This window comes from Mytilus californianus, unplaced genomic scaffold (genome assembly GCF_021869535.1).
Source record: "Mytilus californianus isolate M0D057914Y unplaced genomic scaffold, xbMytCali1.0.p SCAF_12, whole genome shotgun sequence".
NCBI classification, from domain to species: domain Eukaryota; kingdom Metazoa; phylum Mollusca; class Bivalvia; order Mytilida; family Mytilidae; genus Mytilus; species Mytilus californianus.
In genome coordinates this window covers 62,618,254-62,646,032 of record NW_026262604.1, presented here as the reverse complement: position 1 = coordinate 62,646,032, position 27,779 = coordinate 62,618,254, and the positions used below count along the sequence as shown (strand labels likewise).

General features: G+C 32.7%; 1 protein-coding gene across 15 annotated transcripts; it reads right to left on the bottom strand.

The window, feature by feature from the left end:
• Positions 1 to 148: 148 nt before the first annotated feature.
• On the bottom strand, positions 149 to 27,293 carry LOC127722158 (ferrochelatase, mitochondrial-like). Of its 15 annotated transcripts, XM_052229012.1 has the most exons (11): positions 27,228 to 27,293; positions 16,545 to 16,623; positions 15,692 to 15,811; positions 11,472 to 11,620; positions 10,377 to 10,449; positions 8,141 to 8,312; positions 7,353 to 7,451; positions 5,979 to 6,086; positions 5,193 to 5,357; positions 2,023 to 2,079; positions 149 to 1,199 (listed from the first exon to the last, which is right to left on the bottom strand). In XM_052229012.1, the coding sequence occupies exons 1-11, from the start codon at positions 27,247 to 27,249 to the stop codon at positions 1,014 to 1,016; spliced, it is 1,230 nt and encodes a 409-aa protein (XP_052084972.1). In that variant the 5' UTR covers positions 27,250 to 27,293; the 3' UTR covers positions 149 to 1,013. The 15 variants fall into 15 exon arrangements, with proteins under 15 accessions (XP_052084972.1, XP_052084976.1, XP_052084980.1 ...); XM_052229016.1 differs by lacking the exons at positions 15,692 to 15,811; positions 16,545 to 16,623; positions 27,228 to 27,293 and adding an exon at positions 15,612 to 15,684; XM_052229020.1 differs by lacking the exons at positions 15,692 to 15,811; positions 16,545 to 16,623; positions 27,228 to 27,293 and adding an exon at positions 15,372 to 15,524.
• Between the last annotated feature and the right edge of the window lie 486 nt (positions 27,294 to 27,779).

Below are 27,779 nucleotides of genomic sequence, written 5' to 3'. Positions count from 1 at the left end.
AACTTTTCTTTTTGTGAAATGTGCAGTTTAAGAGACGTCAATACACTTAAACACGAGTTATTGTCTGAAAACTAGAAAAATGCTTGTTTTAGACCCTTTTTGGTCCCTAATTCCTGAACGGTTCGGGCAATTACCCCCGATTACCTTCGATTGTGATATTGAACCTTGTGGTACAATTTCAGAGCAATCAAAATACTTATACACAAGTTATTGTCCTGAAACTAGAAAAATGCTTGTTTTGGGCCCCTTTTTGGCCCTTAATTCATAAACGGTCGGAACCATCACCCCCAAAAACTATCATAACCTTCCTTTTGTGGTATTGAACCTTTTGCTTATATTTCAAAGAGATCCATACACTGAAACTTAAGTGATTGTCCTGAAACCAAATGTCTTCGGACGACAATGACGACGACATGATAGCATTATACGATCCCCAAAATATTTTTGCAGTCGTATAAAAATCAATTCATTTTGAATTTATGTTAATATCATGATTGAAAGATTTTATTCTTAATATTTAAATTTGTTTCTTTTCAAAAGGGGAAGCAAAATAATATCCTTATTACATGTCCTCATCAGCACAATATTAAACACTGAAATAAGTTGAATATATTAGCCCTTTTTAAAAGTGTGTTTACAAAAGCCATTGAAAATTAATTATTTCTATGATACTAATTCCTATAATATTTGTTAAAGTTTCAAATTAAATATGTAACAATAAGAATGAGGCCAGGATAACAATTTTGACATTTGTTCACCTACAGTGGATTCATTATTATTCGTTGTATACCAGTTTTCATTGTATTCATGGGTACAGGTGAACCACGAATTTAAATGTTCAACAAATTACAAATTTTCTATCAGGTTATATGCAAACTTTGGCAAAACCACAAAATCATATATACGAAAATAAATGAATCCTGAGTATCAGGAAATAAAAATTCAATAACATATTTAACCACAGTATAAGTAATTTATAGTATAACAAATCTTCAACAAAGTTGGTATCTAAATTAAGCTGATGAAACAGCTCTTGATTTTTCCTGAGATTTCATTTCATCCAATAGCTCCTGTTGACTTGCAAAGAAAGCTTTTGTCTTTCCACATGTCCCGTTAACACACAATGGACATCGTAGCAATAACTGTTTAGAACAAGCGATATTTGATGCCAAATGATCTTTCACTAAATTAGCTTGGGCCTGAAATGGAATAAAAAAAATAACACATCGGCAAAATGTAAATGCCAATCCACTATCTCAATTTTTCTTCATCAAATTCATTTAATAATACAGAAATCTAATGATCCAACTCTTAGTTACAAACTCCCTCATGGTCAGTTTTTACTTTATTTATTTGAAAGAATCAAATTAGGAAATCATAAAAATTACAGATCTTTACACAAAATAGTTTTTAGTGTGTTTCCAGGGTTTGTGCATTATCTGTTAATAACAGTTTGTAAATTGTATACATATAAAATGTGTGATAGTTTTGATTGCTTGATTAATGCCTCTTTCAGCAGTATTGGTTATTTTGTGGCAGTCATGTTTCTATGTTGGAGGAAGCCGAAGGCAGAAAAAGTGACAATCCTAGTCAATTAAGATGGGAGTAAAACACACCTACCATGTGCGGGATACAAACTCAAAAAAAAAAACCAGTGTTGACAGGCTAGTGTTACAATAGTTGAACTACTTAGACGACTTGGCCACCAAGGCCCAAGTGATAACTTTGACAAATAAAATAAGACACATGGATTGATTGTTTACTGTCTACTGCATTAATATGCATGCATATTCTAGTCAATACCATGTGAACATAACTCTGTACTTGTTCTGAGTCTGATTTATAACATTCAAGTTAACCAAGTAGTTATCTAAAATAGAAATGTCAACCCAGAATCATTATGCTGGTGCTTATAATAGAAGCAGTGAATACTAATTTTAGAGTCTTTGGTTTGATTGAACTGCTTCAAATAAGTGCAAGTTACTTAACCAATCCTAAATATTAGTGTATATCGAATCTTACCTCTATAAATATAGGATTATCATTCATAGCTGAAGCTCTTCTTATATTCATTTTATGCTGAAATAAAAAAAAAATCATGTCTATATAGGGTGCATTTTACAGAGCATCTGACCGAGTGCGTTCTTTTCACATTAACAGTATAACATTTATTTCTACTTTTCATGTATGAATAAACTCGCTTGCAATTTAAGGTCAAGTTACAGTAAACGGGCTATGTCAAAGATATTGCTAAACTTTTGCATACAACCTTGGCTCCTTGAACTATAACTGAAAATCAAAAAAATAATGCACTTATCTCTTATATCATTTGAAATATTACTGATTGAATTCCTTCAAAATAGGTAAACATTTGTATAGAAAGCACAAAATATCAGCCAAAAAAAATGCGTACATTTGTCTTAAAATCATAAAATCTTTAAATCTACTCCATAGATTTTTCTTGAAAAACTATATGTTGTTGATGTAGAAATTTCCTTTATAATGATGTAAAATAATGATAGGGTCACCGACTTCGTTTTTATAGTATACATCATTCAAAGTGGTGTTGTATGTGGAAAAACACCACAAAACGTCGAAAATATCGTAACGTCATCGTGTTGCAGGCCATAAAATGTTAATTTTTGAGGTTTTTCACTACCAACTAGGTAACAGATTGATTATTTGAAAAAAAAACGAAGTCAGTGACCATATGGTTATTGTATATCATTAAAACGGAAATTTATGTATCAACAACATATAGTTTTTAAAGAAAATTCTATGGAGTAGAAATTAGAGATTAGATGATTTTAAGACAAATTTAAGAAGGTTTTTTCACCGATTTTATGTGCTTACTATACAAATGTTCATCTATTTTGAAGGAATTCAATCAGTAAAATTTCAGACAATAAAAGAGATAAATGCATTATTTTTTAGATTTTCTATTATAGTTCAACGAGGAAAGGTTGTATCCAAAATTTTATGGATCAGAAAAAAATGTCACATAGCTCATTTACTGTTCCTTGACCTCAAGACTCAACAGTAGCCTAATCAAATACAAACTTGAAGAGCATTAAAAACTGATAATTCAGAAAATGCATGCAGTAAACTGTGAGCATATGCTAACCAAAACTAGAGGCTCTCAAGAGCCTGTGTCGCTCACCTGATTCTACTTTGGTTTTGGAAATCATGTAAAAATAGATTAAAATCATAACAGATACCCTAATAATGAGTGAGGCCAAATTTGGTTTAATATTGGTCCTGTAATTTAATAAAAAATCCTGGTGGCCATCTTGAACAGTAAATCGGCAACAAAGTAGCAACACTTAATCAGCACCTCATAAGAAACATTTATGCCATGTTTTGGTTTCATTCCATTCAGTGCACCTCTAGAAGAAGCATTTGTATGTATTTCCCATAGGGTCTTATGTTCAAGGAAGTCCCCCCATTGGCGGCCATCATGGATGAAGGATCAATTTCAAAGTAACAAAACTTAGTCAGCACCTCATAAGGAACATTCATGCCATGTTTGGTTTCAATCCATTCAGTATGTGGTTCTCTAAAAAAAGACATTTGTATGTATTGTCCATAGGGTCCTTTGTTAAACATTGTCCCCATCTGGTAGCCATCATGGATGAAGGATCAGCTTTAAAGTAACAACACTTGGTCAGCACCTCAAAAGGAACATGCATGCCATGTTTGGTTTCATTCCATTCAATGGTTCTCTAAAAGAAAACATTTGTACGTATTTCTCATAGGGTCCTATGTTAAACTAAGTCCTCCACTGGCAGCCATCTTAGATTATGGATCGGCTTCATAGTAACAACATTTAGTCAGCACCTCATAAGGAACATTCATGCCATGTTTGGTTTCATTGCATTCAGTGGTTCTCTAAAAGAAGACATTTGTATGTATTTCCCATAGGCTCCTATGTTAAACTAAGTCCCCCGCTGGCGGCCATCTTGGATGATGGATCAGCTTCAAAGTAACAACACTTGGTCAGCACCTCATAAGGAACATTCTTGCCATGTTTGGTTTCATTCCATTCAGTGGTTCTCTAAAAGAAGACGTTTGTATGTATTTCCCATAGGGTCCCATGTTAAACTAAGTCCCCCGCTGGAGGCCATCTTGGATTATGGATCAGCTTCAAAGTAACAACACTCAGTCAGCACCTCATAAGAAACATTCATGCCATGTTTGGTTTCGTTCCATTCAGTGGTTCTCTAAAAAAAGACATTTGTTTGTATTTCCAATAGGGTCCAATGTTAAACTAAGTCCCCTGCTGGCGGCCATCTTGGATTATGGATCGGCTTCATAGTAACAACACTTGGTCAGCACCTCATAAGGAACATTTATGCCATGTTTTGTTTCATTCCATTCAGTGGTTCTCTAAAAGAAGACATTTGTATGTATTTCCCATAGGGTCCCATGTTAAACTAAGTCCCCTGCTGGCGGCTATCTTGGATTATGGATCGGCTTCAAAGTAACAACACTCGGTCAGCACCTCATAAGGAACATTCATACCATGTTTGGTTTCATTCCATTCAGTGGTTCTCTAAAAGAAGACATTTGTATGTAGTTCATATAGGGTCCTATGTTAAACTAAGTCCCCCGCTGGCGGCCATCTTGGATGATGGATCCGCTACAAAGTAACAACACTTGGTCAGCACCTCAAAAAGAACATTCATGCCATGTTTGGTTTCATTCCATTCAGTGGTTCTCTAGAAGAAGTTCAAAATGTAAAAAGTTAACGCCGACGACGCCGGACGACGGACGCCAGGTGAGCTAAAAAGAAAACATGTGCATAAAATTAATTCATAGCATATTTTTGCATGACAAGTATTAGGCTGGTCATATATTTCTTTTTGCTTGCATTAGTGATATTGATTGTTGAACAAGGGACAAAAATGTAAGGTTAATCATAGGGTTTTCAAGAAATAAAGCATACAAATAATGCTCTCAAAATTTAAATTTTATCTTAATTTTTGAGAAACTGATCCTGTCAATTTTTATAATAAATAGAAAAACTGCAAGAAATTCTGAATTACCCATTAATAGTATAAGAAAAATTATGTGATGTTTTAAATTTCTTTTTTTTTCAAGTTTTATGAATTTACATTTAAGTGTAATGTTGGCCCATCATTTAAAAAATCATAAATAATCAGAAGTGTATTATAGATTTGTAACAAACTTACTTTAGCACCAAGTTCCTCTGCATATTCCAGATCTAACTCATGTAATGTTTCTATATGATCGCTAGTAAAAGCAATAGGCACCAACAAGACGTTCTTTCTCTTATTTTTAGCTAGACCTTCTATAGCTGCGTCTGTTTGTGGCCCAAGCCATGGCATTGGTCCAACCTACAAATTACCAGAAATTAGAGCAAATTTGTATATATAAGTCCTCTGGTTGACAAAGACAAGTTAGGACATAACTTGGCCTGTTTGTTTAAATTAATGCAAATTGAACGTACATTTTGTGTTATTGTTAGATGTATTTCTATTTTTATCCATCTGATGAGTTCAGCCTTTTTCAACTGATTTTTATAGTTTGTTCTTATATGTTGCACAGTTACACCACTGTCCGAGGTTAGGGGGTGGGTTGGCACCTTCAAACATGTTTAAACCTGCCACATTCTGTATGTGCCTGTCCAAAATCAGGATCAGTTTACTGTGTATCATATTATTTTTCATTCATTATTTTGTGCATAAATTTAGACATTATTTGTCTCGTTTGAATTTTTTTTACATTTGTCATTTTAGGGGCCTTTTATAGCTGACTATGTGGTATGACTTTTGCTCAATGTTGGAGGCGGTATGGTGACATATTGTTGTTAATTTCTGTGTAATTTGGTAATACCACATCTTCTTATTTTCATAATTATTGAGATTGCCTCCTGTTTGGTAACTGGCTCATGGTAACTAGCTCAGATGAGTATACCCAACAGTGTTTTAAATTTCTTTTGCATAAATGTCTCATACCTTAGACTGCCAGACAAGCCTATATTGGTTACAGTGACCTAGTTTTTCCATAACACGGTTAACAGTAGAACCAACTTCTGCTGGGTAGGGATCACCTCTGTTCACAACCTACAAATTCAAAACACAGTGCATAAATTCTTGTAATTCCCTTTTCTGTATAACTTTTGCAAGATTTATTTCTTTTTTACATGTGATGGTATTTTTGTATAGGTTCTGTTTCAATTTTTTTTTACATTTCATGCTATATATTTTTTAGTTTATAATTTACCACTAAAAAGGCCTCTTCTTGACTTTAAAATTATTTTATGGACTAAAACCTACAAATAAATGTAATATTTGGCCCTGCTTTCCAAATTTTATGCCATCTTAAATATTCTTGTTCAAGTTACTTTTTTATTCTTCTGGTAGCTCAGTGTGTTTTACTTTAAAAATTTTGTAGGTTTAACTTTTAAGTCATATTGCCTATAAAGGGAAAAGAGGAGGTTTATGCACACATAAAGCTGGTTTAACATCATCACATTTTGTTTATGTCAGGCTATCTGGATCATGTTTTGTTCATGTTAAGCTATCTGGATCATGTTTTGTTCATGTCAGGTTATCTGGATCATGTTTTGTTCATGTTAAGCTATCTGGATCATGTTTTGTTCATGTCAGGCTATCTGGATCATGTTTTGTTCATGTTAAGCTATCTGGATCATGTTTTGTTCATGTCAGGCTATCTGGATCATGTTTTGTTCATGTTAAGCTATCTGGATCATGTTTTGTTCGTGTCAGGCTATCTGGATCATGTTTTGTTCATGTCAGGCTATCTGGATCATGTTTTGTTTATGTCAGGCTATCTGGATCATGTTTTGTTCATGTCAGGCTATCTGGATCATGTTTTGTTCATGTCAGGCTATCTGGATCATGTTTTGTTTGCTGTTGGTGGTTACCGTTGTCTATTGTATGGTCCAATATTTTTGGTAATTGCTATTCTTGGTGGCTTATTTATCAGTTACATTTGCCATTATTAGTTATTGCAATGCCTTTAAAAAAACATGGATGAAAACGAAAGCAATCTATAAACTCTTATTGGATAGTTTAATATACGACAACTTAACCAAAATTGTATAATCTAAGTCTCAATTAATTCAAATTTTATGCTATACCATGGGCAAAAAAGAATATCTCTCAATTATTGCAAAAGGCAATGATTTGGTTCAAGAAATAGGCAATGAATAGGCAGGAAATAGTAGCTATGACACAGGCAAAGCATGAACATAATTTAATAGTAAATATACTATAATTACTGAAATAGTTTTGGCAGAAGATAGTATTTACTTTGTCACCAGTGTGAGAAAGGATTGGCAAAAAAATAAATATGCAAATTATTACCGACATAGGCAAGGAATGAGCAGAGAACAATATGACAACATCATCTCTTTGTTCTGGTGTAAATCTGTCTAATTCTTTCTGTATAACATCTGCAAACGCCTAAAAAGATAGATGTTTTATTTCAGTCAATCATAACTTAAATGTGAATTAAATTAAAGGTATTTCACTATTGATCATGTGGTACATGAGGATAAACACGTAAACACCAAGCCTTACAAAAAAACTTTTAGAATTCAGACACAACCGGTCTCTGCACTTATTCCTAAATAACAGCAAAGAAGAACAAACACAAATTTCAAAGTCTTTTGCTTGATCAAGTCAGAAATTTGACCATTGATAACCTCCAGCACAAGGCATGCTACCACAAAGCCAATGAGGTGGTCGAAATTATATGGCTTATGTGATAATAAAAGTGCCTCCTGACACACCATATGTTATCTTTCTGGAATATTACCCAGCCTCATTGTGACTGTCCATAGTCAGGAGCCTGTAATTCAGAGGTTGTTGTTATTGGTTGCTGTCTGTCATATTGTTTTTACAAAAAAATAAGGCCCTTGGTTTTCTCTTTTGAATTATATTTTGTCATGTTATGTCCAGGTCTTTTATAGAGTACTATACAATATAGGTTTTTCTCATTGTTGAATGCCCTGCATCCACCTTTAGTTGATTACATCCGCATCATTTGGTAGATGGTGGATAGTTGTCTCATTGACAATCATACCACATCTCCTTATTTTAATACTCATGAGAACTGTTAGTATAAAATCACTTTTGAAAAGTAAACATACATCAACTAGTCCTGAATGCGTTGGCCATCTGTCTATCACACTCCAAACCATTGTACTAGGTAGACCCTTCTTTGTTGTAGTATAACGATATAAGGCATTCAAACTACTTCCTGTTGTTGAACAGCTGTATTGTGGGTACTGGGTAAAAGCAACAGCTCTTTCTATCCCATCACTGATAATAAAGAAAAAAAACATGGCATGATGCTGATCAAAGATTAGATTGGTTGATTGACTGTTGGTGTTTAATGGCATTTCAGCACTTTTGGCTAACATAGCTTGAACAAAATTAAAATAAGAAACATTGTCTAAGGATTGCCTTTAGTTATCATGGTATATTTATATCTAAATGGTTATGTCATTGAGGTAATTTGATATTGATTGAACATTTTATATAATATCAATTAAATTAAGTCTTAAGAGCTGAACAAACTACATATCTAGGAACTTTCTTAATGTTGATCTCTAGATGTTTCATGCTTTTGTGCTGTTGGTTATTGTCTCACTGGCATATACCACAACCTCCTTTATTCATACTTAGGGAAGTGCAGATATTTGGTATAACAGATACTGTACATTAATTTTTTTGTTTGTGCGTAACAATTTTCATGGATTGATAAAAATTGTGTGTTCATGGAAATTTGATTTCGTGGTATTGCCAAAGTCCTCATACAAGCATATATAAAATGTATACTTCATTGAATATTTAAATGTGTTGCTCATCCGAACCCACAAAATCCACTAATATTGGATTCCTATGAATAATAATAAATCCACAGCTATCATAAATATGACACACAAGATAAAACATTGTATTGTCATTTCCTTTCCTTCTGTTTTCTCTTATGAAGTAAGTCTTTTTCTGGAGAGATTTTTAAGTGAATACTTTATTTGCTCTCCAACTAATTGATATCCATGATATCATAGGATCAGGTCTAACAAAACTAGCTTCAACACTGTGCTATAATGTATCATATTCAGTAATATTTGTCTGATTTAAAAAAAATTGTTGTTTTTTATGGCCTTCAAAATCAACAATAAAAATAACAATTTTTTTTTTAAATAAATGGAAAAATTTTCAATCAGTTGTTCAATGTAATGTTTAATAAAATGCTTCGCTGATTGCAGCCTGATACGACCGCAGAGGTCGAACCCTGAACAGTTGAGGAAAATTTGGACACAATATTCAAGCTTGATACTATCTGAACTTGATTGTCATCAAATTTTTGACATAATATAGGTTTCTGACATAAAATAAATGTGGTCAAAGATCTTACAAATCTATTGCAAAATACTGTGCAATTGAAGATTTCCTTGAAACTTTTCAAAAATTCAAAATTTGAAAAATTTTGAAAAAAAAATATGAATCCCCTAAAAAAATTGGAAAAAAAAATCCCCCCCCTCCCAACTTTTTGAAACCCCCCTTGGAGCAATAACCCCAAAACTCAATCCCAGCCTTTCCATTGTAGTATGGAACCTTGTAGTACAATTTCAGAGAGATCCATACACTTAAACACAAGTTATTGTCTGGAAACTAGAAAAATGCTTGTTTTTGGTCCTTTTTTGGCCCCTAATTCCTACATGTTTTGGGCAATTAACCCCAAACTCAATCCCAGCCTTCCCTTTGTGATATGGAACCTTGTGGTACAATGTCAGAAAGATCCATACACCTACACACAAGTTATTGTCTGGAAACTAGAAAAAATGCTTGTTTTTGGCCCCTAATTCCTAAACTGTTGGCCCCATAACCCCTAAATTTTTTGTGGTATTAAACATTGTGGTACAATTTCAGAGCAATAGAAATACTTTTACACAAGTTATTATCCTGAAACTAGAAAAATGCTTGTTTTGGGCCCCTTTTGGGCCCCTTATTCCTAAACGGTTGGGACCATCATCCCCAAAATCAATCCCAACCTTCCTTTTGTGGTATTGAACCTTCCTGAAAAATTTCATAGAGATCCATTCACTTACACTAAAGTTCTTGTCCGGAAACCAATGTGTCTTCAGACGACGACGGCATCATACCATTATACGATCCCAAAAAAATTTTATCGTATAAAAATGATAAATTCATGAACCTGAGATAATATGGGTTTTTAGTATGTAATGCAAGATTACAAACATGATATAAAGTCCTCCAGTAAAAGTACTTCCTGTCATTTCTAGTCACATGATAATTTAGATCAGAAAGAAGATCTTTCTGTTGAAATGTAATCTCTTTCACAATTTTCATACTTACGCATCCATGGCATCAATTGCATCCTCTGTTAATGGTCGTACATAGCGAAATCCTACATAAAATTTGTGTGGTGCTGAAAAATAACAATCTAATTTCTGATATTTGGAATAAAATAACTGCTATACAGTACATGAGATGAGTTGGTTAAAAATTCGCCTAATTTTGAGTGAATCACAGTGAACTTTGGTGATTACCAGTTATTTTGAGTAAAAACAGTATAATGTAAGGTCCTGTCTATTGTATATAAAAACTGAGGGACATTGCGGACTGAATCATCTCCTGATTACATGACCAAAAGTGACTGAATCATCTCCACTTTACATTTTTGAAATACTAAGGCTTTTCTACCTCAGGAATTTTTGGTCCTCAGTGCTCTTCAACTTCATACTTTATTTGGCCTTTTTAACTTTTTTTAATTCGAGCATCTCTGATGAGTCTTTTGCAGACGAAATGTGCATCTGGCGCAAATACAGAGTTTCAATACTGGTATCTATGATGAGTTTATTTATCTCCAATCACCAGCATTACATGACCACAAGTGACTGAATCATCTCCAGCCACCAGCATTACATGACCACAAGTGACTGAATCATCTCCAATCACCAGCATTACGTGACCACAAGTGACTGAATCATCTCCAGTCACCAGCATTACATGACCACAAGTGACTGAATCATCTCCAGTCATCAGCATTACGTGACCACAAGTGACTGAATCATCTCCATTCACCAGCATTATGTGACCACAAGTGACTGAATCATCTCCAATCACCAGCATTACATGACCACAAGTGACTGAATCATCTCCAGTCACCAGCATTACATGACCACAAGTGACTGAATCATCTCCAGTCACCAGCATTACGTGACCACAGGTGACTGAATCAAACTTAGTATACTGTATAATATGATAGATTACCTTTCCATGAAGCAGAGATAGTTGTTAAAGTAAATTCCATGAAACAGCAAAAAATTTACAGATATCATATTTTATCTATAAAACAAAAGTACCATATTTTGTCAAAACATGAATTCACCATATATTGTCATATCAAGGAAATTAAACCTAAATTGTGTATATGTTTATTTTCCACACCTGTTTCGGGACTAATCCTATCCAGAATTTCCACCATGCCTTTTCCCTGGGTTTCTGTCCATTGCCTGATTGGTGAACCACCTCCAATCTTTCTGTACTGCTCCTGTATTTTTGGTGTCCGTCTTTTTGCTATCAAAGGAGCCAGTCGACTAAATAAACAGATATATCAAAGTATAAAGTTCTGATATATTCCAAGCTTCATTTACATCAAAGCATACAGAACATTGTTGAAGGGCGTACGGTTACCTTTAATTGCTTACACCCGCTGCATTTGAACTTTGGAGGATAGTTTCATTGGCAATCATACCATATCTCCTTTTTTTTTATATTGAATCGGATTTTACCATTCAAATCATATGGTAACTTATAACTATGTTAAAAGATAAAACCACTGTTTTAGGTAAATCTTTAATAATGTATGAAAGCTCACAATAAAAGAATTGTTATAAAACCAAAGAAACGTAAAATTGTTGCGAGTTGAAATATCATATACATTTTGTAAAATGTATGATGATGATGATGATGAGAAGAAGCAGCCATCTCTGCTGTATTGCAAACAAATTACATCTTTTTTACAATTATTTAAATTATAGACAGTACATTTTAAATGTCTGATTTTTTTTAATCACGAAAGAACCTTAGTGAGCGCGCTCACATACCCCACATCCCCACATTGTCATTGGAGAAATAAAATAAGTGTAAGAAAAAAAAATTGAATCATAATTTCCTGTCAATATGCACATCTACATAGTATGTCCTTATTATCTACACAATTTCATGAAATTCTGTTGTGTGGTTTGAGAGGAGTTGGGATGACAAAAGGTTGCAGTAGTATATAGGGCAAATAAGTTCAAAGGGGCGTAACTCCTGGAAAAAAAAAGAATCGTAATTTCCTGTCGATATGCACATCTACGTAGTATGTCCTTATTATCTGAAAAGGTTTCATGAAATTCTGTTGTGAGGTTTGAGAGGAGTTGCGATGACAAAAGGTTGCAGTTGTATATTGGGCAAATAAGTTCAAAGGGGCATAACTCCAGGAAAAAAAATTGAATCGTAATTTCCTGTCGATATGCACATATACGTAGTATGTCCTTATTATCTGAAAAGGTTTCATGAAATTCTGTTGTGTGGTTTGAGAGGAGTTGCGATGACAAACTGTTGCAGTAGTACATTAAAGTAAATAAGTTCAAAGGAGTATAACTCCTAGAAAAAGCATTGAATCGTAATTTCCTGTCGATATGCACAACTACATAGTATGTCCTTATTATCTAAAAAGGTTTTGTGAAATTCTGTTGTGTGGTTTGAGAGGAGTTGCGATGACAAGAAACAGGACTGACGGACAGACGGACGGAGGGGTCAAAAACATTATACCCTCCGCAACTCGTTGCGTGGGGTATAATAACACAAACAGAAATTCCACTGGAAACAGACATTCCATGTCTGACAAGATTATAAATACCTGTACCAACATGTACCTGTACAGTCATTAAACTGTATACAGATTACTAGTTAACAGCTACATTATGTGTACATTTTAAACAATGTAAGAATGTTGAATAAACCACTTATTTAAACTAAAATCATGAAAATAGACTAACTCAAATTCTGAAATTCTTGATTTTTATTTATTTGAATATTAGTACATGAAGATAATTGAAACTGTCAATAACATAATATCCTAATGCAGCCTTTCCTGAAATGGCATTTATTTATTAGATAGTTTTATTCAGTAATTAACAATTGCATTAATCAGGTTAATAAATGCTAGCAATAACTGAAACTTATTGTTGGTTTTGAAATGCAAATATGTGTGTTCCTGTGTTAAATTGCCTTCCTGTGTTAAAAATAATGATATTGTTAGAATAAGAGAAAAATTCACAAATCAGATGTAAATTGATGAGTAATTGCCCTCTTTTTCATTTTAGTTTTCATAAGTACACTTGTCCTTAGACCTATATTGTCTATTGTACATTTTCCTTGGTATATTGTTTGTTTCTTTGTTGTTTGGTTACTGTCATCTTGACATTTACCTGATATTTTATTAATGCTTACCTTTGAGCAGGTAAGACCATTAGATCTTTATCCATGAAGAGATTTCTGTAAATTCAGAAATTATTGCAAGGTTTTTATTAATGTGAATAATGCGACTGGTTGAGTATCACAATAATAAGAACTCGCATTCTGATATCTGATACATATATCTGTATGAAGATTTTCCTGAAACTCAAATAATAACTGCACGCAATAATTACTGAATTTACAGTATTGAGGAATAACCCAACATCTCCTTTAATTCTTACCTTTGACATGTTTGAGCAAGTAGGGGTATCAGATCTTTATCCTTGAACAGATTATTGAGGGAGAATCCATCATCTCATTTAATTCTTACCTTTGAGCAGGTAGGGGTATCAGACCGTTATCCATGAATAGATTTCTGAGAGAGAATCCATCATCTCCTTTAATTCTTACCTCTGAGCAGGTAGGGGTATCAGATCTTTATCTATGAATAGATTTTTGAGGGAGAATCCATCATCTCCTTTAATTCTTACCTTTGAGCAGGTAGGGGTATCAGATCTTTATCCATGAACAGATTATTGAGGGAGAATCCATCATCTCCTTGAATTCTTACCTTTGAGCAGGTAGGGGTATCAGATCTTTATCCATGTATAGATTATTGAGGGAGAATCCATCATCTCCTTTAATTCTTACCTTTGAGCAGGTAGGGGTATCAGATCTTTATCCATGAACAGATTATTGAGGGAGAATCCATCATCTCTTTTAATTCTTACCTTTGAGCAGGTAGGGGTATCAGATCTTTATCCATGAACATATTATTGAGGGAGAATCCATCATCTCCTTTAATTCTTACCTTTGAGCAGGTAGGGGTATCAGATCTTTATCCATGAATATTTATTTAGGGAGAATCCATCATCTCCTTTAATTCATACCTTTGAGCAGGTAGGGGTATCAGATCTTTATCCATGAACAGATTATTGAGGGAGAATCCATCATCTCCTTTAATTCGTACCTTTGAGCAGGTAGGGGTATCAGATCTTCATCCATGTATAGATTATTGAGGGAGAATCCATCATCTCCTTTAATTCGTACCTTTGAGCAGGTAGGGGTATCAGATCTTTATCCATGTATAGATTATTGAGGGAGAATCCATCATCTCCTTTAATTCTTACCTTTGAGCAGGTAGGGGTATCAGATATTTATCCATGAACAGATTATTGAGGGAGAATCCATCATCTCCTTTAATTCTTACCTTTGAGCAGGTAGGGGTATCAGATCTTTATCCATGTATAGATTATTGAGGGAGAATCCATCATCTCCTTTAATTCTTACCTTTGAGCAGGTAGGGGTATCAGATCTTTATCCATGAACAGATTATTGAGGGAGAATCCATCATCTCCTTTAATTCTTACCTTTGAGCAGGTAGGGGTATCAGATCTTTATCCATGAACAGATTGTTGAGGGAGAATCCATCATCTCCTTTCTTACCTTTGAGCAGGTAGGGGTATCAGATCTTTATCCATGAACAGATTGTTGAGGGAGAATCCATCATCTCCTTTAATTCTTACCTTTGAGCAGGTAGGGGTATCAGATCTTTATCCATGAACAGATTATTGAGGGAGAATCCATCATCTCCTTTAATTCTTACCTTTGAGCAGGTAGGGGTATCAGATCTTTATCCATGAACAGATTGTTGAGGGAGAATCCATCATCTCCTTTCTTACCTTTGAGCAGGTAGGGGAATCAGATCTTTATCCATGAACAGATTGTTGAGGGAGAATCCATCATCTCCTTTAATTCTTACCTCTGAGCAGGTAGGGGTATCAGATCTTTATCCATGTATAGATTATTGAGGGAGAATCCATCATCTCCTTTAATTCTTACCTTTGAGCAGGTAGGGGTATCAGATCTTTATCCATGAACAGATTGTTGAGGGAGAATCCATCATCTCCTTTAATTCTTACCTCTGAGCAGGTAGGGGTATCAGATCTTTATCCATGAACAGATTATTGAGGGAGAATCCATCATCTCCTTTAATTCTTACCTTTGAGCAGGTAGGGGTATCAGATCTTTATCCATGTATAGATGATTGAGGGAGAATCCATCATCTCCTTTAATTCTTACCTTTGAGCAGGTAGGGGTATCAGATCTTTATCCATGAACAGATTATTGAGGGAGAATCCATCATCTCCTTTAATTCTTACCTTTGAGCAGGTAGGGGTATCAGATCTTTATCCATGAACAGATTATTGAGGAAGAATCCAACATCATCAGTGTTCTCTGGTCCTCCCATGTTTAACATCAAAATACCTGTCTTTGGCTTCCTGTAAAATAATAGTGCAATTCATTTGGCATTAATTAAAAGAAAACAGATTCCACTATAGCCATGCAGCTACCAAGATGCACCCGCCTACCCAAATAATCAAATGTTGTGTTGGCTACCCATGTTAAAATGAGCATAGAGCATGACATGAAAGAAATGTTTCTTAGTTTTGTCATCCATTGGCTGTTACAGGTCAGTATAATGTTTTGGTTTTGCTCATTGTTGAAGGCCGTACATTGACCTGTAGTTGTTCACATCCTTGTCCCCCTTTCTTTTAGTGGAAAGTTGGTTCTTATGCAATCATACCACATATCCTTATTTTTTATTATTTATTGTTCTTCATGTTCTTAAGCATAAAGTTACAGGGTATGAGGAAAATCTAATTAATTGATTTTGTAGTAAAACTTTTGAAAAATCATATCAATATGTCATGTATGTGATATACAGTGATATAGTGAAACAATTATTTGCCCAAGAAGTGCATTTCTGTTACTTTCACAAGTTTATCAAAACAAAATGTGTAAATGTTCAGTTTATCAACTTATTGTTTTTATTTAACAGATGTTTTTTTTCTGATCAAAAATATTGCTAATCACACTAATTTACTTCTCAATTATTTCAACATTCATTACTACATGTACTAATCTAAGTGATTTTTAAATCACTTAATTCAGTACGTCTCCTGTCAGATAGCTATTATAAGTAGCAGCCTTTTTTTTTCATCTTATACCTACCTTTCTGCATAATTTCTACATAGCAATGATGTGGTTGGTAATATTTTCTTGAGAAGTGTATGGCCATGTTTCTGAAGAGCTGTAAACAGAAAGAAAAATAGGTACAAACCAATGTAACCTACAAATGTTCTTTTAGATGACCCTTTAGAAATCTTATTGAATTGATTGATTGATTGGTGTTTAACCCCACTTATAGCACTATTGGCTTTTTCCTGGAGGTCAGTTTTTATTGGCGGAGGAGTACAAATGGAGTAAGTCAGTCCCCAGATAAAACCACTGACCTTCAGCAGGAAAATTGACAATCCTAGTCCAATTAAGATTGGAGTTGAATCCAACTGCCTCACCGGGTTGGAACTCACAACCTCAATCATGTCAGTGTTGACAAGCTATAGATACAGAAGTCATGGTAGTTGAACAATACTTATACCACTCAGTCACCAACACCCCTAAATCTTATTACAAAGAGTAAGTTAGTAATTAGATTCTATCTAAAATCGGCACATATACAAAACAAAATGAAACATGAGCTCTAAAGAGCTCTTATACAACCGACTATATAAAATATCTGCATATATATACATGATATACACGTACAAGCAGTATACAAACAAAAAACATAAAGGCATGCAGCATCATAAAAGCAACGATTAAAGTGATACAAGAGCACAAATAATATCAAACATGTCAAAAAGGGTATAAATATTACATTTTATATGAAAATAAAATACGACATTTTCAGCCAATCAAAATTCAGTCAGGGGTACTACTTGTACAAGTAATCTTTATTTACTTGAAGAAGTAAATAAAATATACTTATATAAGTTAATTATAATGTTTGAATAATCTCCCCTTAATTTTCTCGAAAATTTACTTGTTTAAGTAATTTTTTTTTACAATCCCACAAATATTCTCAAGTTTTTAGATGTAAAAACATGCCTTTAACAATTTTTCTCAGGTTAGCTCATAATTTTTTATTAGAGTTCAATGTTTCATCTCATTAATTCAACAAAGAAACTGATTGCGCAAAGATCTTAAGTATTTGCGCAAGGCCTTCAAAAATTGCCCCTTGGGGGCTTGTAAATGAGCAGTGTTCTGAAGATAACAGACAAATGGGATTTTTATTGTCCATGAAATTACACTTAAATGATTAGTAAAGACATCTGCAAAGGACAGACAACTAAAAATTCTATTAGAGCAAAGAAGTCCTAAGAATTCAAGAAAAGAAGATAGGATGACTTTTTTACTTGTATAAGTAAAAAAATCTGAATGTCTAAGGGACATAACTAAGCCAAAAAATTATTTACCTATACAAGTAAATAAAATACACTTGTATAAGTATCCTACAAATTTACTTATAGAAGTATATTAATATTTACTTCTTCAAGTAAATAAAAATTACTTGTACAAGTAGTACCACTGACTGAAATTAGGGAATGTGTAATGTTATGTGTTTATTATGTAGTTATAAGTAAATGTTTTCAGTAGGGCCTCTAACTGACAAACAAAATGAATGTAAGTATCAAAGAAGACAATATTTTAAGATCTTACTACAATGCTAAATTATTGAAAAGTGGAAAGACCTATTGTTTTATTTCTGATTATTATTATTATTATTTTTTTTCCCCCAAACTTTTATCTTGCGATAAATATTTGTTTCGCAGTATGTCCCTTAGATATTTCTTATATTGTATCATACAATGTATGCGCTTTTAAATTTCACCCTGCTAATCCGAATAATTTTCTTTGTAAGAGTTATCTCCTTATTCACTGTTTATCAAGTTGTGTGCATCTGATGCTCACATTTGTTTTTCATAGCAATATATTTGTCAGTTGCATAAACATATTTCATCAAACTCAGTAAAAGAGAACATGAAATATGTTTATGCAACTGACAAATATATTGCTATGAAAAACAAATGTGAGCATCAGTTTCTCAGAGAATGGAATATTTTTGATAGATTACTTAGTTAAGTACAAAAATGTATATACTTTACATTTAATATTATACATGTTATAAATGAAAATGCTGTATTTACCATTCTAAAATATAATTCAATGTCTAGATGAATTGTATTGAAAACTCACCACACTATTCTCTCTCACTCGCTTTCTCTCTCTATTTCTCTCTCTCTCTGTCCGGTGTTCAGACTGCTTTACTCTTTATCTTATATTTGTATATTTGAAAAAAAAAATTGCTTCCTAATAAAAAGATGTATTTGATTAAATAATATCAATAGATTTATATATTATATATTGTTATTATTTGTGTATATTATGTTGTAAATTGGAAGTTATAAATAATAAAAATTAATAAAAAAAAGTTGTGTGCATCTTCTTTGTAACAAAAAAAGATATCGACAAAATTCTTTTTCTAAATTGTTCGTTACATCCTCAGGAATTTTTGACTAATTTGGATCGAAGCGATTCGATGAAATCTTATAGGAGTTATCTACCTTTACCAAATAAATTTGTTGGTATGTTTTTTAACTCATAAACCGTTAACCGTATAACCCTGGAATCTTTTTATTTCAGGCCCCTAGGTCCCAACTTAGAAAATGGAGTCAAGGTCAAGTTCTCAATTGTGACTTTTGCTTGTTTTTGCATTTTCTCTGACACTTTGAAAGATACATATAAAAGAACAAGTGCAAAATGTTTGCTTTATTGAAACATGTGAAATGAAGATACATGTATGTTACATTTAGTCTGATACAATTAAATGGCATCTTATAGGAGTTAGTGCCCCTGAAATGTCTTAGTATAAGGGTTATTTGAATATAACTTCAACTTGGTTCATTATAAAGCCATATGACCTTTTCCAAAAGGTTGGGTGACATATGACCTTGAAAAATGGCAACCCGAAGTGACCTTAAGAAAACCGGAAGTAGCTATTTTTGCACTTTTTTCATATAAACGTACTCAGAATCAATATATTTTGTAATATAGATACCAGACTTCATGCTGAACCACAGGCCCAGCAGCCCAGGCTTGTAAAATTGCTCTCGGGCCTGTAAAAATCATATTTACAGGCCAACAGAATCTAACTAAAATTTTCCAAAAATTGAGCCCCGGGCCTGTAGATCTTAAAGTTAATCGTGAAGACTGAGATACATAGACTTATCACTCAAGACTAAAATTACTTTCGCTAAACCGGAAGTGGCCAATTATCTCCTGTTCTACATGCAAAAATATATAGAAACTATATATTTATGGAATCAGTGTGAAAGAAGCTATCATATGAGACCGGAAGTGACATTTACTTCACCAGAAGTAGCACATTATCTCCCTTATTTCTCTCAAAAGTATATAGAAACCATTTATTCATCCTATCAGTATAAAGAAACTTATGATTGGATGCCAATTTTAACATTGAGTAAACCGGAACTAGATTCTTTTCAATAACTTTGAAAATTGATGTGGAAAGACCTTCAATTGAGAGAACAATTGGTTTTTAATTTTATTTTTTCTTCTTCCGCCCAAACACTTTTCTTGCGGTATAAAGTTGTTTTGCAAGATGTCGCTTAGATACTTTGAATATTATATCGAACAGTTATTGCGCTTTTAAAACTTATCTTGTTAAGGCGAAGACTTGTTATTGTAAGAGTTATCTCCCCAAACACTGATTTTCTTGTTAGTGTACCTCCTCCATAACCAAAAAAGATAACAACAACATTTTTTTCATATTTGTTCGTTACATCCTTAGGAATTTTTGGCTGATTTGGATCGAAGCGATCTGGTGAAATTTTATAGGAGTTATCTACCTTTATCAAATAAGTTTGTCGTAAAGTTTTTGTAACTCATAAACCGTAAGCCGTATAAACCTATAGTCTTTTTATTTGAGGTCCTTGGATCCTAACTCAGAAAATTAGGTCAAGGTCAAAGGTCAAGGTCATGTTCTGAATTTTGTCTTTTTTTTGCATTTTCTCTGACATTTTTAACGTTATATATAAAAGAACTAGTGCAAAATGTTTGTTATATTGTGATGAAGATATGACATTGATACATTTGGTCTGAGACAATCCAGTGACATCTTATTGGAGTTACATTGTATTGCCCCTGAAATGTTTTATTTTAAGGTGAATTGATTATTTCCTCAGATTGGTACAATTCAGTGTTCCAGCTTGAATCTCAGGGCAGAAGGGTGCTAGTTGTCTGAAAGGGCACTTTAGCGTTATAACCCAGATTTTAAGGGCACTGTTGGACAGTGTATAAATTACCTTGAATATTGCTAGGCTCAGCTGGAGAACATTAGTTGTATTTAAACCATATTCAGAAATTAGTGTGTTCTTGATGTTGGTTCCAGTAAGAATTGTTTTTTTTTATCAAATTATCATACCATGAAGCAAAGCATATCATTTTGATGTTAATCTTAACTAACTTGTACATTTGGTAAGGAAAATAATCATCAGAAATTTGAATGTTTTATAACTTATACCAGTCTATAAAAATAAACAAGTAGTTTTGAAAGATGGAGTTATACATGCAAAATTGAATGTTTAATGTAATTAAATTATCTATATTTAAATTACTTGTTCAAACATATAGTAAATATGTTATTGAGAGATATTTATTATCATTTGAATTGTTACAAAAAAGTATTTTTAAGTGCACACCAAAGTGCTCCTCAGTAAGGAGTTTTATATAAATATAACAGGTGAGACACGAGATGATCATATTATATTGATGCAATAATATATTGCAGAAGGGAAAAAAAAACAGTTACTTTTTTCTCCATCATTGTTAAAAATCAATTTGTTGAGTGTTCCTATGTCAGGAGGATTATAAAATACAAGAAGTAAAACAGGAAGTGAATCTTGTTATGTTCAAAGTACAAATTAATTTCTTTGATTCTTCTTTAAATTTCATATTCATTGTTATGAAACAAAACATTTTTTACCAATTAAGTCAAAACTATGTATGCCTTTAAAATTGTTTAAGATTTTATTTTTTATGTTATGCCTACTGAAATAAATTTTTTCTGGTGTACATGCTGTACATCAACATTACAAACAGATAACATGTGGACATTTCATTCTGTATTAAATATCTAGTATTTGTTCAATTATCTTAAATCCACTAATTAGCAGTAAACAATCATTAACAAAGGTGATAAAACTGCCAAAGCATGAGGCATTTAACTTAATCCCATTGTCAGTAAATTAGTGTTACACAATATCAGGTAACAATTTTACCGAAAACGCCGGTAGGCATGAAAATATGAAAATTGGAAATTTTATTTTTTTGATTAGGCAGAGGGGTGCATTCTTTCACTTTGGAGGGCAGAAGGGCGTGGGTAAGGGCACCAAGGGCGGGCCACCCTTCTATTTAGGGCAGGCGGGAACACTGGTACATGATAAAGCCAAAAGATCTTTTGCAAAATGTTGGGTGACATATGACCTTGAAAAATGTCAACCAGAATTGACCTTGAGTGAACCGGAAGTAGTCATTTTTGCACTTATTTCATGTAAAAGTACAGAGAAACCATATATATTTTGAATGGTCATACATTAACCTATCATTTGAGACAGGAAGTGACATTTTATAAACCGGAAGTAGCATATTATCTTCCTTATTACAGGCATAAGTATATACAAACTATATATTTTTGGAATCAGTGTGAATAAAGCTATCTTATGAGACCGGAAGTGACATTTTCTAAACCGGAAGTAGCTAATTATCTCCCTTTTTACAGTCAAAAGTATATATAAACCATATATTTTTGGAATCAGTGTAAATAAAGCTATCAGATGAGACTGGAAGTCACATTTTCTAAACCGGAAGTTGGCAATTATCTCCCTTATTTCAGGCAAAATGCTATAGAAACCATATATGTATTGAATCAGTATGAAGAAACCTATGATTGGACACCAATAGTAGTTTTAATAAACCAGATGTAGCTTCTTATCAATTATTTAGAACATTGATGTGGAAAGACCTTCAATTGTTCTTTGAATAATTGGTTTTTAATTAATATTTAGATTTTTTGTCACTAAATTATTTTTCTTGTTGCTATACTTGTTGTTAATTAGTGAGACCCAAAAATTCTACAATTTTACTTATATATGATACGAAATAGTAAACATGTGTTTAATCATATTAATCTATAAGGTATGAAATGGATTACACAGTTTGCCAGAAGGGTAAGAAATGGTTTTGATCATGGGTACACAATGGAAAATGTTGGGTACCAAATGGTATAGAAAACAAATGAAGCATCACAAGAAATCTTTATATTAATTATTTCAAATAAATAAATATAGAAACATGCATTAAAGTGTGTTTTTTAATATACCTGTATTTTAATTATCTTATTATACTGTTAGAGGAAAATGAACATTTGTTCAAGAAAAGATTTTTTTTTTAATATCTAGAATATGTTTAAGATAATATATTTACAGTTTAAAGCATACATATAGTGTATAAGTCTATGAATGAACATGATGAATGAATGAAAAGGAGGAAGTTTGATAATTTCTTTGTTCTTTAATTTTTAAGCCATTCTTCATGGTCACTTAGTATAATCATGATAATCAGATGATGGGAGGATTAGCTCATCCTGTATGCTCTAATATTTAGAGAAATTGCTATGTGCTTTTATTTACACAATTTATTTATCAAGATTACTTTACTGTTGTAACACAATTATGATTCTGGGATTGTGACAAAATGTTCAGATTCATAAATACTTTTAAACAATGTTAAACAAATTTTTTTTACAAAAATGTTGGAAGTAAGAGTTGTCTTTCTTTAACAGTCAGGGGACTTACTTCAATGAGTGATTTTCTAAATCACTGATTCAAGTAACATTATGTCCACAAAGGTTGGAAGTAAGAGTTGTTTTTCTTTAATAATCACCTATTTAAGTAGTACAAATAAATCAATAGACTAAGTGATTTAATTTTATTGTAGCTTTAAATATACAATACTAATGATCGAGGGACTAATTATGTTGCTAAAATGATCAGAACCAACATCTTGGATTCTGTGTTAATCATGTTGATAGGATGACCGTTCATGTCAGTTGATGACCTTGTACTAAATCTGGGATAATGACATGAAAATCACTTGTTTAAGTATCATACCTCATTTTTCTTCCAAAAAATCATTTCTTTAAGTATTATTATTTTGGTTTATACAATATTTTATTCGATAAGTCAAAACATGCTATATAATATAATACAGTATAAACAATGGGATTCAGAAACAAGCAACATTGTTTTATTATTTTAATTACCCCCACTAATTTCAACACCCCTGAACAGTGAAATTTAGATCGCGAACAGTAAAATTTTATTACATAATCTTACATAATCTGTAAGATGAAACCTTCAATTTTACACATGTTACAGGAAAAATACTCCCACTGCTGGGAAAAATCTGTTAAGAAAGTATCAATTCATTATGTAAAGCCTTCATTATAGCATTTTTTCAACAAATATAGAATTTACAGCTAATTGATTGCATCAAAGGCATAAACCTTGCTACTTAAAAGAAGAAAAAGGTTTGTTTTTTTCAATCTTACTAATAATAAGATACAATCTGAACCTATATGTTTAAAATTTTGGTAAAACTACAAAATCACAATTTGTGACAAAATTTCGAATTAGCTACTCAAATAAGTAGTTTTATAAATCACTTATTTCAGTAATTCCCCTGACTGCTAATATGGTGTTGATTAAAAATTACATCATTCCAGGCCCTTTTGTGTTCCACATAATATAACCAATAATTAACAAGTTCTAGGTCGAATTCGATACCGATACCAATAGTATATGTCACATGTAGTTTCTGGTTGTAGTTAGAGAACCAGGACAGGTTAAAACAGAAAGAATTTGAAAGCAGAGAAAACTGTGCCCCTTATAATCAGCATGACTTTTATCAGATGACAATACAAATACTAAAAATCCAGGCTACAATAAGGCATAGACCTGTACTTTAATTAAGTAACAGACCCGTGTCTAGGGTGTGTTCTAGTGTTTAAGGGCATACGATACAGTAGCAGGGGCAGATAATAAAGTTTTCAAAACTTTTCGTGTTGTTTTCGCGACGTTGTTAATCAGAACGTTGTAATTTCGCGATGTTTCTAATAAGAAAGATTACATTTCGCGACGTCGTTTTAGATGTAGTCACATTTGCGGAAATCCACTGACATCATACTCCCGATTGCTCCAATTTGAAAAAAGTACCTGCAATGAAAATCGGCCAAATCACGAGAATTGTCATATTTATTCATTAATAAGGAAGTCAACAATATTAACTTCGAATGGGAAAAAAATCAAATCCACATTCTTAATTTTGTATGTCTGTTATTTCATATAGGAAATGAATAAGAGATATGAAAAACATAAGACTCTATGAGAGAGAAACCCAACTACACACAAAAAAAAACATAAGTAATTTATATAGTAACTTCACCATTTGGCTATCTCTAAATCGTAATGAGAATTGTACGGATAATTTTAACAGAGACTATCAACAAAATGACAAAAAACGTAATAAATAATGACAGCGCATCTAACTGTTCCTGACTTTGAAAAGGTACATTAAAGAGTTTAACGGCATTTTTAGAATTTAACCCGTGGAATATATAAGTGTATGAAGAAGAATTGTCAGTTAAAATGACTCAGTTATAAGCCCTGTATTATAGACCAAAAACAAAAACGCACCCGTTGATGTGCTAAGCATATCCTCTATGTACATATTGAGAAAGAAAAATCGGCACACAGGAATTAGGTATTTGACAGACCAGAGTTGCAACTCATTGATGTTAAGTAACTGACCAAATACGAAGTCTTTTTGTAAAGTAGTTTCTCAGATAAGAAACAAAATATTTGTTGGACCGGACAAACAATGTGGTTGCACTCACTCCTAGATTAAAGGTATAATACAGACAAGTAATTCAATGATTATATGTACCGTAATAAAAAAAAAATATCCCGAAGACAAGCTTAGGTAACTTATCTATTGATACAGAATCATTAAATTTCATGCTCTTATATCGACTGCTGTATGAAATGTTATACTACACTGTAATTGACTGAGCTGACCTGATTTAATGTTGGTATGATTTTGTGTTCATGTAATGCCTATAGAGTAGGTAGTTAGTTTTCTTGTTGGAATTATTTCACATTTTCATGTCGGGGCTTTTAAAGCTGACTATACGGTGTGGATTTTTCTTTTTCTTTTTTTTTTTGTGTTGAAGGCCGTAGGGTGACCTTTAATAGCGTTTGTCTTCTTCTTTCGAACTATGGTTGATATTTGTCTCTTTTGAAATCATACCAAATGTCCTTATTTTTATATCATTCCCCTTACTTTATAATTGTTGCACATTTTGTCATGTCGGGGTCTTTTGAATAATTAAAACTATATATCTGTTTTGTTTTCGAACATTTCTTTTCTAAAAGTAATTTACTAGAATACTTTTTCTATCCAAGTTTTGTAACAATTCATAAAGGTTTGGCAAATATGATGCTATCATGTTTACGAGGAGCCAGCTTTATTAATTTTCATGATTAATATCATTGGTTTAAAAAAAAAACACCTTGGCTCTACCACTGAAATTGACAACGTAGTATAGTGAACGGCGGGAACGATCTACGGATCTTGCGAATAAAACTTATTCCAACGTAGTTTGGCGCCTTATTGGCAAATGCCCCGTTTGCCAATAAAAAATTAAGTTTTATTGCTTTTATTGAAAAAACAAGCACATGGACCCCCAGTTTTTTCTTTTGCAATCGATCGAGTTCTGTTTCAAGAATGCTCCGCCAAAATTTTAAGAAAAAATCAACGATAGAATTTTTTTCTGCACTTCTGTGTAGACGCAAAAATATTTTCAACTTCTTTATTTCACTTATATTAAAAGAATTTAGGATATAATTATTTATTTCAACCGTTAACTTGTTACAACATGCTGATGCCATGGATCAAGGGAACATTTTACAAAAAACACGGTTAAATTATGACTGTTCGTTCAAAAGTATTGGTACTTTCCTTAAAAGTCCTTATTTATGAAATTTCAGGGTTTTTCCTTCAAATATGCAAATTTCGAACCAAATTATCTCAAAAAGTAAGTCATGAAGGTATATTTTTCTTTGCATATTTCAAAAGTACACATCGAAATTGACCTTCTACCCAAATTTCAAGAAAAAATCAACGAGGGATCTCTACTGTATCGTATGCCCTTAATAATAATAATATTATTCTTTATTTCAAGAGGGTAACCTAATTAGCTTTCACTAATCTGTTCTTGGGGCCCTCATAAAGTAAGTACAAAAATGATATAGTACACAAAAATAAACAATAAAAACAAACAAGTAGTATATATAGTTTAGCTATGGTATAATTTACAGCAGTCCAACACTTTTCAAACTCTGTGGTTTGCTATTCCCTATCTTTAATTTTAAAGAAAGTTTTATTTGGGTTACACTTGTTTAAATCAGAATTAAATCTCTGAAGAGTAAACAAGCATGCCATGCATGAAGCAGCAAGCGATATAAGTCGACGTGTTAAAGGGTTACACAAGCAGTGAACCTGCAAGTGACTTTACACGTTGACAAACAAAATTGGCGAATGACATTTCTTTTGTTGACTATAAAATAATTGTTTAAACATATCATTTCATAATGCATATATTTTCTCTCCTTAAATTCACCTATTTAAACTTATTTCGCTGTAGTATTTCCTTACCGTATGTAACAGAACTTGACATTTTGAAGAAATTCGTAATGGAAGAAGCCAGAGAAATACGGACATTTCCGGTTACAAAACTAGTGACATCTGGTGGAAATTTTCTTTTTGTAAACAAAAACTTCTGTTTCATTGTTTCAATATTGTTTCCTGTTTTAACACATTTTGGTTTACCGTGTTTAAAACATAACAAGACATTTCACTGAGATGTTGCATGTGCAAATATTCATATTTTTCATGGTTGTAAGTACAGGTAAGGCTTGTTGCAATGTGAAAAAAATATAGCGTCTGCTAATCTCGGACTTTTACCTATGGTTTGTTTACGACGACGCTTTTTCTACACATCGTTGAAAAATACCATTTAAGAATTAGAAATCCACGGGTTTTTATATAACTATGTTCAGAGACATGTCTATTTGTTTTTGACCAAACTTATATTTTATTACCCACTTATTTTCAATTCCTTATTTTGTTTGCCTAGTATTTTTCTCTGACTCTATTCTTTATTTGTTTTGCTCTTTATTTTACCTTGTCACTATAAATGTCTGAGGG